Raw genomic sequence first — 15,695 nt, 5'->3', positions numbered from 1 at the left:
CTACTTTGACAAAGACATTTGTCTTACTGTATATCGTCCAAACGATAACAACAACCTCTTGATGTGTTTCCAGATTTCTTTCATCTTCACGCCATATATGATGGGATTGAACAGAGGATTGTAGACCACTATTTGAAGAGTCATAATCAGTCGCACTGCTTTTGAAAGATCTGACTCCAATCGCGCTACAATGACATCAAAACAACACAAAAATGAGAAGCTGATCAAAACCATCAGGTGGGGTAAACATGTCTCTGTTGCTTTTTTCCGGACTTCTCCGCAACTGCGATAGGCCAACATAAATATCTTTATATATGTGAAGAGGATAAACAGCACAGGGATGATAGTAATATTTGTCAAAACAAATAAACCCCACACAGTTAGAAACATCGGTTTCACGCAAAAAAGTTTCTGGATCAAATTATTGCAAAAGACTCCCGCTAACATGAAGTGACACATTTTTTGCTTCGCACTGATGACAGTTGCCACTAATACTTGGCAGGCAGGCAAACACCAGGCCAAAACCAAAAAGATGGTGACATTGGTTGTGCTCATCACAGATGCATAATGCAGAGGCTTACAAATGGACACATACCTGTCATAAGCCATGGCTGCCAACAGCAAGAAGTCTGAAGCTCCTAGCGAATAAAATATTAAATACTGCAACATACAAGCTGCGTGAGAAACACTCTGCCTGTGAGACAAAACGTCCACAATGAGTTTGGGGTAAATAGCAGTGCTGAAAAAAATCGAGTTGAGAGACAAAGCTGCAATGAAAATATACATTGGTTCATGAAGGTTCCTGTGAATCCAGATGAGACAAATAATGGTGCAATTACAGCAGAGGATGACAACATATAGTATCAACAAGATCACAAAGTAGACGTATCTGTACTTATCCACATCTATATAGCCACCGAGACTTATGAGGTAATGTGTTCCGTTCATGTTCCAATCATGTGTTGACTCTCTTCGAACACACCGCACACTGGTGGTCAAGAGTCGCCGGACCATCGAGTCTTTTATGTTGGTTGCTCAGCCTCTATGGATCTCATTAGGAGCTGCTGTCATGTCAACAAACTTCTCTAAGGCTTCTTCTTGGAACCCCACCTATCTGTCACGTACAGCAGGGTCAAATTGTTGGATGAGTTCTAAAGCGAGGGTGCCAAATTTGTGTTTATCATCGGGCCACATGGTAGTCATGGTTACTGAAAGGGCATCTGTTATAACCTTAAAACTATATACGTAAATGTAAAATCAGTCGGGGGTGTAGCTGTATGCCAAAAGTCATTCCCTTGTTATCAGGTCACAGTTTTGTTGACATTTGGTACATTAAGGCCGAAATTGCTCATTTCATGCTACCACAGCCAGAATATGACTTAGACCGGAAAGGTCCTTTCGTCCACCTGTTTGGTCCTGACCAAAAGTCAATAGACATGAATCATGTCAGGCGCTGGTGCCGTCCAGCTGTTAATCTTCAACACTTGCTTAAATATCTGCCACAGCTCAGTGGCCTATTGGTTAGATTGTCCGCCCTGAGACTGGAAGGTTGTGGGTTCAAACCCCGGCCGGGTCATACCAAAGACTGTAAAACTGGGACCCATTGCTTCCCTGCTTGGCATTCAGCATTAAGGGTTGGAATTGGGGGTTAGAAGGAGTGGAGCTCTTTACAAGCCCTACGCTTCGTCTCCCTCCTTGCACAGTTATTGATATAATATGTGCTAAACAATAAACTAAACTAAAACTTGTTATGATTACAGGTTCTTGTTTTTCAATGTTTCTGTGATTTGTTTGTAAATCTGCCAGGCAACGGGCGTTGGTATTGTGTGACCTTTCATTTTCCATAGCGCTTCCATAATTGCTCTATCTCAGCCTTTTTGGTCTTTCTCCCTTGCCACTGAGAGTAGACCTTAGCTGGGTGGTTAGAGAACATTGTGTTGGTTCTCGTGGCCTCTAAGTTTCTCGTGTCCCTCTTCAGTGTGAGTCTTTGTTTAGCAGTCTCAAACGCCTCATCTGTGGACATCTTGTTGTATTTCTTGGGCAGTTCTTTCTTAAGCTTTACGTCTTTGATAGGATAACCTCTCTCACCCTTACTTTGGTCTCGATCCTTCTCTTCCGTGGATTCTTTCCAGTTGTTTTTCTCATAGCCAAGCCATCTCTAGGATAAGTGATCAGCTGATTGGTCTCAGTAATGTTCTTGGTAGGGATCGGTGCTGTGTTCACATCATTAAGTAGTGATTCTAATTGCACGGCTTTCTTTAGCCTCACCAAGCAGGAGGTAGTTGAGTTCTCCCATGACTCCCTCTCGGGTCATTTGCTCTTGTGTTGAGGTGTTTTGCTTGTTGGGCTTGGAACCCACTTACAAGGTTTGGGAGTGATGGTGAAACCACCCCATGAGTGACCATGGCTTTTCCCAGCATCTTTGTACTTCAGAGGAAGCACATTGGGCCTAATCCATCTCCAGCTCTGGCAACAACTTCCTATTGCTGATGTTGGAGGTGGTGCAGACCTTGTTGACCCGGAGCTGGTATGATTGTATTTGTGTGACTCCTCAGAGGTATTGTCACATAGAATTAAATGTTCTTGCCTCAGGAACTGTTTTTGCTTGACGAACTTTGATTATGTTTTCATTAAAATGTTGAGATTGGTTGAAATGAACAAGGTGGACACAAACGGCCAGTTTAGAGCCCACGGGGTTAATTAGAAGGGGAACACTGATGTAAGGATCGTGTCATCACAAGGTCAGCCTCGAGGGACCGCTAATAATGAGCAAGTGGTCACAGTAATTCTCTCTGGAGATATTGTTGCTGCCAAACAAGTCAAACCTCTGGATGATCCCACCAAACATGCTGCAAATAACAATAGTCATGCTCTTGGTCCTTGGTGTGTTAGCAGCAGCAGCAGCAGCGGCAATCAATCACGTCCAGTAAGGCCTCGAATTCTCATATTGATTCCATGAAGTTGTTAAATCATCCAATCAGATTTGTCTTGTATGACTTGCCATGTCTTCTCCATCCATGTAATTTCAAAGCAATGTGGCTTTGTGCAAGTACAAGACTGTCAGTATTCCAGATTTGGCCCCCATTGAAAATGATTGGTGCATTATGGAGTGCAAAATAACGTAAATATAATATATAAATTGAGAATCACACGCTATTCAAGCAGCATATTGACTTCTTCTTCTTTGGTATGTACGGTCGTGACGTCACGGCACTCTGAGTGTCGCTCTTTTAGGCCCGTTCAAAAATAAACTCCAAATAATAATAATAATAATAACAATAATGCAAGTCCATCTTTATCCTCAAATACAATAAAAGCACTAATGAACTGGAACCGGTGAAACATATTTGAGGGTGCTTGATTACAATGTAATTTGATAAAATACAAAAATATAATCGATGGTTATTGCTAAAATCAAATGAGTGAATGTTGCTAAGACTGTAAATATTATGGAGAATGTTTTTTTCCGCAAATTAAACATAAATCAACATAAATTGTCTTTCATTCATTTGTTCTTTCTTTCAGTCTTGTCAAAGACAGTGAAATTAGATGAGTAAAATTTGATTTTCAAATATTGGTTGTAGAATTTAGTCGGTGTGCAAACACAAAACATAAAAATTATTATTTTAAAAAAATAATGTGGGATTAATAGTTTTTCTAAAAATTCCTTTAAGGTGATGAATGAAAAATGAAATCATGATGTTAAGAAGATAATCCTCAATGTTTTTAATTCAGCTGTGGAAAATTTCTACAAAAAACATTAACAACAATCACACATCAGATCAGCACAATCCCACACACAGAAAGGAACAACAAAGAGACTACTTTGACAAAGACATTTGTCTTACTGTACATCGTCCAAACAATAACAACAACCTCTTGATGTGTTTCCAGATTTCTTTCATCTTCACGCCATATATGATGGGATTGAACAGAGGATTGTAGACCACTATTTGGAGTGTCATAATCAGTCGCACAGGTTTTGAAAGATCTGACTCGAATCGCGCAATGATGACATCAAAACAAACCAAAAATGAGAAGCTGATCAAAACCATCAGGTGGGGTAAACATGTCTCTGTTGCTTTTCTCCGGACTTTTCCGCAACTGCGATAGGCCAACATAAATATCTTTATATATGTGAAGAGGATAAACAGCACAGGGATGATAGTCATATTTGTCAAAACAAATAAACCCCACACAGTTAGAAACATTGGTTTCACACAAAAAAGTTTCTGGATCAGATTATTGCAAAGGACTCCCGCTAACATGAAGTGACACATTTTTTGCTTCGCACTAATAACAATCGCCACTAACGCCTGGCAGGGAGGCAAACACCAGGCCAAAACCAAAAAGATGGTGACATTGGTTGTGCTCATCTTAGATGTATAATGCAGAGGCTTACAAATGGACACATACCTGTCATAAGCCATGGCTGCCAACAGCAAGAAGTCTGAAGCTGCTAGCGAGTAAAATATTAAATACTGCAACATACAAGCTGCGTGAGAAATGCCCTGCCTGTGAGACAAAACGTCCACAATGAGTTTGGGGTAAAAAGCAGTGCTGAAAAAAATCGAGTTGAGAGACAAAGCTGCAATGAAAATATACATTGGTTCATGAAGGTTCCTGTGAATCCAGATGAGGCAAATAATGGTGCAATTACAGCAGAGGATGACAACATATAGTATCAACAAAATAACAAAGTATACATATCTGTACTTCTCCACATCTACATAGCCACCAAAACTTATGAAGTAATGTGTTCCGTTCATGTTCCAATCATGTGTTGACTCTCTTCGAAGACACCGCACACTGGTGGTCAAGAGTCGCCGGACCATCGAGTCTTTTATGTTGCTTGCTCAGCCTCTATGGATCTCATTAGGAGCTGCTGTCATGTCAACAAACTTCTCTAAGGCTTCTTCTTGGCACCCCCCTATCTGTCACGTACAGCAGGGTTAAATTGTTGGATGAGTTCTAAAGCGAGGGTGCCAAATTTGTGTTTATCATCGGGCCACATGGTAGTCATGGTTACTGGAAGGGCATCTTTTATAACCTTATATACGTAAATGTAAATTGTGTAACGGTACGCCAAAAGTCATTCCCTTGTTATCAGGTCACAATTTTGTTGACATTTGGTACATTAAGGCCAAAATTGCTTATTTTATGCTACCACAGCCAGAATATGGCCATATTGAGACTTAGACCAGAAAAGTCCTGTCGTCCGCCTGTTTGGTCCTGACCAAAAGTCAGTAGACATGAATAATAATAATAATAATAATAATAATAATAATAATAATAATGCAAGTCCATCTTTATCCTCAAATACAATAAAAGCACTAATGAACTGGAAACAGTGAAACATATTTGAGGGTGCTTGATTAGAATGTAACTTGATAAAATACAAAAATGTAATCGATTGTTATTGCTAAAATCAAATGTGTGAATGTTGCTAAGACTGTAAATATTATGGAGAATGTTTTTTTTTCGTAAATTAAACATAAATCAACATAAATAACAAAAATAATAATGCAAGTCCATCTTTATCCTCAAATACAATAAAAACACTAATGAACTGGAAGCGGTGAAACATATTTGAGGGTGCTTGATTGCTAAAATCAAATGTTTGAATGTTGCTAAATATTATGGAGAATGTTTTTTTTTCCGTAAATTAAACATAAATCAACATAAATAACAAAAATAATAATGCAAGTCCATCTTTATCCTCAAATACAATAAAAACACTAATGAACTGGAAGCGGTGAAACATATTTGAGGGTGCTTGATTGCTAAAATCAAATGTTTGAATGTTGCTAAATATTATGGAGAATGTTTTTTTTTCCGTAAATTAAACATAAATCAACGTAAATTTTCTTTCATTCATTTGTTCTTTCTTTCTTTCAGTCTTGTCAAAGACAGTGAAATTAGATGAGTAAAATTTGATTTTCAAATATTGGTTGTAGAATTTAGTCGGTGTGCAAATACAAAACATAATGATTATTTTTTTTAAATGTGGGATTAATAATTTTTAGAATTTAGTCAGTGTACAAATACAAAACACAATAATGATTATTTTTAAAAAGTAATGTGGGATTAATAATTTTTCTAAAAATCCCTTTTTTTTTTGCGTAGTTGGCGATGGAGGAAAACCAATAGAAAAATTTGATCAGATGAACACTAAAAAACGACACTGGAAGAACAGAATTCAAAAAGTCAAGACCTCTGAGGATAAATTAAGTTTTCTTAAACCTAAAATACCTCCTCTACATTTCACTCTTGTAGAGAAAAAAAAGCAAAGGTGATGAATGAAATCATGATGTTAAGAAGATGATCCTCAATGTTTTTTATTCAGCTGTGGAACATTTCTACAAAAGCCATTAACAACAATCACACATCAGATCAGCACAATCCCACACACAGAGAGGAACAAAAAGACTACTTTGACAAAGACATTTGTCTTACTGTATATCGTCCAAACGATAACAACAACCTCTTGATGTGTTTCCAGATTTCTTTCATCTTCACGCCATATATGATGGGATTGAACAGAGGATTGTAGACCACTATTTGGAGAGTAATAATCAGTTGCACAGGTTTTGAAAGATTTGACTCGAATCGCGCTACGATGACATCAAAACAAACCAAAATTGAGAAGCTGATCAAAACCATCAGGTGGGGTAAACATGTCTCTGTTGCTTTTTTCCGGACTTTTCCGCAGCTGCGATAGGCCAACATAAATATCTTTATGTATGTGAAGAGGATAAACAGCACAGGGATGATAGTAACATTTGTCAAAATAAATAAACCCCACACAGTTAGAAACATTGGTTTCACACAAAAAAGTTTCTGGATCAAATTATTGCAAAGGACTCCTGCTAACATGAAGTGACACATTTTTTGCTTCGCACTGATGACAGTTGCCACTAGTACTTGGCAGGCAGGCAAACACCAGGCCAAAACCAAAAAGATGGTGACATTGGTTGTGCTCATCACAGATGTATAATGCAGAGGCTTACAAATGGACACATACCTGTCGTAAGCCATGGCTGCCAACAGCAAGAAGTCTGAAGCTCCTAGCGAATAGAATATTAAATACTGCAACATACAAGCTGCGTGGGAAACGCTCTGCCTGTCAGACAAAACGTCCACAATGAGTTTGGGGTAAATAGCAGTGCTGAAAAAAATCGAGTTGAGAGACAAAGCTGCAATGAAAATATACATTGGTTCATGAAGGTTCCTGTGAATCCAGATGAGGCAAATAATGGTGCAATTACAGCAGAGGATGACAACATATAGTATCAACAAGATCACAAAGTAGACATATCTGTACTTATCCACATCTATATAGCCACCAAAACTTATGATGTAATGTGTTCCGTTCATGTTCCAATCATGTGTTGACTCTTCGAAGACACCGCACACTGGTGGTCAAGAGTCGCCGGACCATCGAGTCTTTTATGTTGGTTGCTCAGCCTCTATGGATCTCATTAGGAGCCGCTGTCATGTCAACAAACTTCTCTAAGGCTTCTGCTTGGCACCCCCCTATCTGTCACATACAGCAGGGTCAAATTGTTGGATGAGTTCTAAAGCAAGGGTGCCAAATTTGTGTTTATCATCGGGCCACACGGTAGTCATGGTTACTGAAAGGGCATCTGTTATAACCTTAAAACTATATACGTAAATGTAAAATCAGTCGGGGCGTAACTGTATGCCAAAAGTCATTCCCTTGTTATCAGGTCACAGTTTTGTTGACATTTGGTACATTAAGTCCAAAATTACTTATTTTATGCTACCACAGCCAGAATATGACTTAGACCAGAAAGGTCCTTTCGTCCGCCTGTTTGGTCCTGACCAAAAGTCAGTAGACATGAATGTCAGGCGCTGGGGCCGTCCAGCTGTTCATCTTCAACACTTGCTTAGATATCTGCCGTTATTATGATTACCGTGATTTACCATGCATAATGCGCAAAATTTAACTAATTTATTGTTCTAAAATCTGGGATGCGCATTATGCATGGGTCCAAACATTTTTGAAGAAAATCTCCCTTGAAATAAAACTTGAAATCACCTTTCTTTTTGTTGCTTGTCAATCACCCATCGCATTCAGACATCCTGCCCAACACACTGCAGTCAGTAAAATTCATAATTGACGACACATTGTTTGATGCGATGGTGCAATCCTTGATGGTGTGTTATTGTCAAATATTTTTAGTTTTTTAATCTCCATCGCAAACCGGATATCATACGGAGGCCGCCATTACAGATGCGCAGAACGGACGCGCAAGACGCGTCAGCTAAATATAGAGCCAGACTTCAGTTCTCTACCTATTAGTTTCAATTCACAGTTTAATTAGCAGTTTCAATCAGCAAATAACAAAATGCGTATTACAGGTAATATTTTATTTCACAACACTTTGCCTTGTTCCTTTCTTCTCTGCTGTTCACTTCAAACACTCTCCACACAAGTCAAAGTCAAAGTCAGCTTTATTGTCAATCTCTCCACATGTCACAACACACAAAGAGACCGAAATTACGTTTTTCTCTATCCCACGGTGACGAGACACATAACACGATAGACATACAAGTAGGCGACACAATATAAAAACAAGAAGGCAGAAATTCAAACAATCAATAGTAAGAGTGATGAATAAATAATAAATAAACAGATAACACAATAAATAAGAGGAGCAAAACGGAGCCAGCAAGCATAGCGCAAAAGTAAAAAACATCATAAACAAAAAGGCACAAACAATAAATAATAAGAGTAATAATAAATAATAAATAAACAGATAACACAACAAATAAGAGCCAGTGTGCATACAGACAGTACAGACAGTAAAAGTACAAGACGCTACGCAGAACGGGGGAGCGAGTTCAGGATCCTAACAGCCTGGAGCATGAAGCTGTTTGAGAGTCTGGTGGTGCGGGAGCGCAGGCTTCTGTACCTCTTCCCAGAGGGCAGAAGCTCGAACAAAGAGTGAGCGGGGTGACTCACATCACTCACAATCGTGGTCGCCTTGCGGGTGAGATGGGAGGTGTAAATGTCCTTCAAGGAGGGGAGCGAAGCACCAGCAATCTTACCAGCCGTGTTCACTATGCGCTGCAGGGCCTTCAAGTTGTAGTCAGTGCAGCCGCCACCCCAAACAGCAATACAGCTGGAGAGGACGCTCTCAATGGTGCCGCGGTAAAATGCAGTCATGACGGCCGGAGGAGCGCTCGCTCGCCTGAGTTTCCGCAGGAAGTACAGGCGGCGCTGAGCTTTCTTTGCCAGTGATGCGGTGTTGGTGGACCAGGAGAGATCCTCACTGATGTGCACCCCCAGGAACTTGGCGCTGCTCACTCTCTCCACCACAGCACCGTCGATGGTCAGCGGCAGGTGTTGGGTGTGACCCTTCCGGAAGTCCACAACAATCTCCTTGGTCTTGTCGACGTTCAGCAGGAGGTTGTTGTCCCTGCACCACGTGGTCAGAAGGTCAACCTCCAGCCTGTATTGAGTCTCGTCTCCCTTGGTGATGAGACCCACCAGAGTCGTGTCGTCAGCAAACTTCACGATACGGTTGTCGCTGTAGGTTGCAGTGCAGTCATGCGCCAGGAGGGTGAAGAGCAGCGGACTGAGCACGCAGCCCTGGGGGGCCCCCGTGCTCAGCGTGATGCTGGCGGAGATTTTGTCACCAACACGTACTACCTGTGGCCTCTGACAGAGGAAGTCCAGTAGCCAGTTGCAGAGGTAGGTACTGAGGCCCAGCGCGTCAAGTTTGCTGATGAGGCGTTGTGGCACAATGGTGTTGAAGGCAGAACTGAAGTCCACAAACAGCAATCTCACATACGAGTCCCTCCTCTCCAGGTGGGTGAGGGCCGAGTGGAGGGCAGAGCAGATGGCATCCTCAGAAGACCGTTTGGCTCGGTACGCAAACTGGAAGGGGTCGATGGTGGGGGGGAGAACGGATCAGATGTGCTCCATGACAAGCCGCTCAAAAAACTTCATGATGATGGGCGTGAGTGCTACGGGGCGGTAGTCATTGAAGCAGGACGGAGCGGGTTTCTTCGGCACAGGTACAATGGTGGCAGCTTTGAAACACGACGGGACGATGGCCTGCTGCAGGGAAGTGTTAAAGATGTCCGTGAAGACATCCGTCAGCTCACCAGCGCAGTCCTTCAGCGCCCGACCCGGGATGTTGTCAGGGCCCGCCGCCTTACGGATGTTGATAGCGGCAAGCGCCCTCGTATCAGACGCTTGCTCGATCACCCGCTCGTTTGCTGTCACAATGTACCTTACACAAATCCGAAACATTTGTTGCGACTCCGAGTCATGACGAGGGGCAAGTTTTGGTTTCCAAGGGTGTTTTTATTCCTCTTCAACTTTTCTCCCATACAGAGCCGCCTTTTTCACATGTCCGAACGTCACTTTCCTCTCTTTTTAAATATTGGTGATCTCGTTGGGAGTCTCACATAGTTCTTCGCTATCGAGTTTGCTACTGCTTGCGCAGTGATACTGACCGACAGAATAACATCCGGTTGTTCCCAAAGATGATCTTTTTTCTGAAATAATTTTACGTTTACGGACTTGAGTAAGAGTCGAAATTTGGGTGCGTATTATACATGGGTACAGGCTTTTTTCCAGCATCGACATGCCATTTTTAGTATTATGCATGGGGGCGTATTATACATGGAAAATTACGGTAAATGATCTTGCCTCAGGAACTGTTTTTGCTTGATGAACTTTGATTATATTTTCATTAAAATGTTGAGATTGGTTGAAATGAACAAGGTGGACACAAACGGCCAGTTGATAGCCCACGCGGTTAATTAGAAGGAGAACACTGATGTAAGGATCGTGTCATCACAAGGTCAGCCTCGAGGGACCGCTAATAATGAGCAAGTGGTCACAGTAATTCTCTCTGGAGATATTGTCGCTGACAAACAAGTCAAACCTCTGGATGATCCCACCAAGCATGCTGCAAATAACAATAGTCATGCTCTTGGTCCTTGGTGTGTTAGCAGCAGCAGCAGCAGCAGCAGCGGCAATCAATCACGTCCAGTAAGGCCTCAAATTCTCATATTGGTTCCATGAAGTTGTTAAATCATCCAATCAAATTTTTCTTGTCTGACTTGCCATGTCTACTCCATCCATGTAATTTCAAAGCAATGTGGCTTCGTGCAAGTACAAGACTGTCAGTATTCCAGATTTGGCCCCCATTGAAAATAATTGGTGCATTATGGAGTGCAAAATATCATAAATATAATATATAAGTTGAGAATCACACGCTATTCAAGCAGCTTATTGACTTCTTCTTCTTTGGTATGTACGGTCGTGACGTCACGGCACTCTGAGTGTCGCTCTTTTAGGCCCGTTCAAAAATAAACTCCAAATAATAATAATAATAATAAGTCCATCTTTATCCTCAAATATAATAAAAGCACTAATGAACTGGAAACGGTGAAACATATTTGAGGGTGCTTGATTACAATGTAACTTGATAAAATACAAAAATGTAATCGATTGTTATTGCTAAAATCAAATGTGTGAATGTTGCTAAAACTGTAAATATTAGCGAGAATGTTTTTTTTCATAAATTAAACGTAAATCTTCTTTCATTCATTTGTTTTCTTTCAGTCTTGTCAAAGACAATGACATTAGATAAGTAAAATTTGATTTTCAAATATTGGTTTTAGAATTTAGTCGGTGTGCAAACACGAAACATAATAATGATTATTTTTAAAAAATAATGTGGGATTAATAGTTTCTCTAATAATCCACTAGAAGAACAGAAATAACATTTTCAAAAAGTCAAGACCTCTAAGGATAAATTAAGTTTTATGAAACCTAAAATACCTCCTCTACGTTTCACTCTTGTAGAGAAAAGAAAGCAAAGGTGATGAATGAAATCATGATGTTAAGAGGATGATCCTCAATGTTTTTTATTCAGCTGTGGAACATTTCTACAAAAACATTTAACAACAATCACACATCAGATCAGCACAATCCCACACACAGAGAGGAACAACAAAGGGACTACTTTGACAAAGACATTTGTCTTACTGTATATCGTCCAAACAATAACAACAGCCTCTTGATGTGTTTACAGATTTCTTTCATCTTCACGCCATATATGATGGGATTGAACAGAGGATTGTAGACCACTATTTGAAGAGTAATAATCAGTTGCACAGGTTTTGAAAGATTTGACTCCAATCGCGCTATGATGACATCAAAACAAACCAAAATTGAGAAGCTGATCAAAACCATCAGGTGGGGTAAACATGTCTCTGTTGCTTTTCTCCGGACTTTTCCGCAACTGCGATAGGCCAACATAAATATCTTTATGTATGTGAAGAGGATAAACAGCACAGGGATGATAGTGATATTTGTCAAAATAAATAAACCCCACACAGTTAGAAACATTGGTTTCACACAAAAAAGTTTCTGGATCAAATTATTGCAAAAGACTCCCGCTAACATGAAGTGACACATTTTTTGCTTCGCACTGATGACAGTTGCCACTAATACTTGGCAGGCAGGCAAACACCAGGCCAAGACCAAAAAGATGGTGACATTGGTTGTGGTCATCACAGATGTATAATGCAGAGGCTTACAAATGGACACATACCTGTCATAAGCCATGGCTGCCAACAGCAAGAAGTCTGAAGCTCCTAGCGAATAAATTATTAAATACTGCAACATACAAGCTGCGTGAGAAACACTCTGCCTGTGAGACAAAACGTCCACAATGAATTTGGGGTAAATAGCAGTGCTGAAGAAAATCGAGTTGAGAGACAAAGCTGCAATGAAAATATACATTGGTTCATGAAGGTTCCTGTGAATCCAGATGAGGCAAATAATGGTGCAATTACAGCAGAGGATGACAACATATAGTATCAACAAGATCACAAAGTAGACATATCTGTACTTATCCACATCTATATAGCCACCGAGACTTATTAGGTAATGTGTTCCGTTCATGTTCCAATCATGTGTTGACTCTCTGCGAACACACCGCACACTGGTGGTCAAGAGTCGCCGGACCATCGAGTCTTTTATGTTGGTTGCTCAGCCTCTATGGATCTCATTAGGAGCTGCTGTCTTGTCAACAAACTTCTCTAAGGCTTCTTCTTGGCACCCTCCTATCTGTCACATACAGCAGGGTCAAATTGTTGGATGAGTTCTAAAGCAAGGGTGCCAAATTTGTGTTTATCATCGGGCCACATGGTAGTCATGGTTACTGAAAGGGCATCTGTTATAACCTTAAAATATATACGTAAATGTAAAATCAGTCGGGGGTGTAACTGTATGCCAAAAGTCATTCCCTTGTTATCAGGTCACAGTTTTGTTGACATTTGGTACATTAAGGCCAAAATTACCTAATTTATGCTACCACAGCCAGAATATGGCCATGTTGAGACTTAGACCAAAAAAGTCCTGTCGTCCGCCTGTTTGGTCCTGACTAGAGATGCACCGATCCGATATCTGGATCGGATATCGGCCCCGATATCAACAAAATAGATGGATCGGGTATCGGAAAATACAGCCGATCTGTGAGCCGATACTTTCCTTAATCTATTGGGACGCGGGCTACGTCATACGTCAGCAGCACGTGTGCCGCATGCCACGAGAGTTTTCTAAACAAACGCAAACATGGAGCGAACGTTCGCTTCTCTTCCCCGGGTTGCTAAGCGGACGTCAAACCCTGCGCGTTCGCTTCTCTTCGGGTTGCTAATGGGACGTCAAAGGCTGCGCGTTCGCTTCTCTCCCGAATGGGGGGGCGGGGGGGGCGGAGTCTAATCGGATGTCAAACGCTGCGTGTTCGCTTCTCTTCCGGGGGGGTGTTAATGGTGCGCTTTGTGTGGCGGGCTCCATCTAGTGTGGAAACTGAGAAGCTGAGCTCAAGCTTCTTGTGCGGGCCATATTCAATTATGTTTTCAAAATTTGCTGCGGGCCAATAAAAACTGGACCGTTAGTTTGGACACCCCTAATTTAGAGCAAAGAACTGTGTAGTCTGCCTGATGCCATTGCCTTTGGTCTTTTCTGTTCCACATGTAGAGTTATGTAGCTTGTTAAGTCAACCATAATATCGGATCGGTATCGGGTATCGACCGATACGCAAAGCCACGGCATCGGTATCGGTATCGGAACTGAAAAAGTCGGATCGGTGCATCTCTAGTCCTGACCAAAAGTCAGTAGACATGAATGTCAGGCGCTAGGGCCGTCCAGCTGTTCATCTTCAACACTTGCTTAGATATCTGCCGTTGTTACGATTACAGTGATTTACCATGCATAATGCGCAAAATTTAACTAATTTATTGTTCTAAAATCTGGGGTGCGCATTATGCATGGGTCCAAACATTTTTGAAGAAAATCTCCCTTGAAATAAAACTTGAAATCACCTTTCTTTTTGTTGCTTGTCAATCACCCATCGCATTCAGACATCCTGCCCAACACACTTAGTAAAATTCATAATTGACGACACATTGTTTGATGCGATGGCGCAATCCTTGATGGTGTGTTATTGTCAAATATTGTTTGTTTTTTAATCTCTATCGCAAACCGGATATCATACGGAGGCCGCCATTACAGATGCGCAAAACGGACGCGCAAGACACGTCAGCTAAATAAAGAGCGAGACTTCAGTTCTCTACCTATTAGTTTCAATTCACAGTTTAATTAGCAGTTTCAATCAGCAAATAACAAAATGCGTATTACAGGTAATATTTTATTTCACAACACTTTGCCTTGTTCCTTTCTTCTCTGCTGTTCACTTCAAACACGCTCCACACAAGGCTCTCGTATCAGACGCTTGCTCGATCACCCGCTCGTTTGCTGTCACAATGTACCTTACACAAATCCGAAACATTTGTTGCGGCTCCGAGTCATGACGAAGGGCAAGTTTTGGTTTCCAAGGGTGTTTTTATTCCTCTTCAACTTTTCTCCCATACAGAGCCGCCTTTTTCACATCTCCGCATGTCACTTTCCTCTCTTTTCAAATATTGGTGATCTCGTTGAGTCTCACATATTTCTTTGCTATCGAGTTTGCTACTGCATGCGCAGTGATACTGACCGACAGAATAACATCCGGTTGTTCCCAAAGATGATCTTTTTTCTGAAATAATTTTACGTTTACGGACTTGAGTAAGAGTCGAAATTTGGGTGCGTATTATACATGGGTACAGGCTTTTTTCCAGCATCGACATGCCATTTTTAGGGTGCGTATTATGCATGGGGGCGTATTATACATGGAAAATTACGGTAAATGTTCTTGCCTCAGGAACTGTTTTTGCTTGATGAACTTTGATTATATTTTCATTAAAATGTTGAGATTGGTTGAAATGAACAAGGTGGACACAAACGGCCAGTTGATACGCGGTCAATTAGAAGGAGAACACTGATGTAAGGATTGTGTCATCACAAGGTCAGCCTCGAGGGACCGCTAATAATGAGCAAGTGGTCACAGTAATTCTCTCTGGAGATATTGTTGCTGACAAACAAGTCAAACCTCTGGATGATCCCACCAAGCATGCTGCAAATAACAATAGTCATGCTCTTGGTCCTTGGTGTGTTAGCAGCAGCAGCGGCAATCAATCACGTCCAGTAAGGCCTCAAATTCTCATATTGGTTCCATGAAGTTGTTAAATCATCCAATCAAATTTGTCTTGTCTGACTTGCCATGTCTACTCCATCCATGTAATTTCAAAGCAATGTGGCTTAG

General features: G+C 41.1%; 1 protein-coding gene and 3 pseudogenes across 1 annotated transcript; all 4 read right to left on the bottom strand.

The window, feature by feature from the left end:
* On the bottom strand, positions 1-1,071 carry LOC133159389 (olfactory receptor 6N2-like; annotated as a pseudogene).
* A 763-nt stretch (positions 1,072-1,834) lies between these two features.
* Positions 1,835-4,892, bottom strand: LOC133159388 (olfactory receptor 6N2-like; annotated as a pseudogene).
* A 1,537-nt stretch (positions 4,893-6,429) lies between these two features.
* Positions 6,430-7,498, bottom strand: LOC133159387 (olfactory receptor 6N2-like; annotated as a pseudogene).
* Positions 7,499-12,007: 4,509 nt separating this feature from the next.
* On the bottom strand, positions 12,008-12,961 carry LOC133159386 (olfactory receptor 6N2-like). The gene has a single exon (XM_061286343.1). The coding sequence runs from the start codon at positions 12,953-12,955 to the stop codon at positions 12,008-12,010; it is 948 nt and encodes a 315-aa protein (XP_061142327.1). The 5' UTR covers positions 12,956-12,961.
* Between the last annotated feature and the right edge of the window lie 2,734 nt (positions 12,962-15,695).

The sequence above is a fragment of the Syngnathus typhle genome, linkage group LG9, assembly GCF_033458585.1.
Source record: "Syngnathus typhle isolate RoL2023-S1 ecotype Sweden linkage group LG9, RoL_Styp_1.0, whole genome shotgun sequence".
In the NCBI taxonomy this organism is placed as follows: Eukaryota; Metazoa; Chordata; class Actinopteri; order Syngnathiformes; family Syngnathidae; genus Syngnathus; species Syngnathus typhle.
The sequence above is the reverse complement of the archived record's forward strand: the minus strand, read 5'-3'. Positions and strand labels throughout refer to the sequence as shown.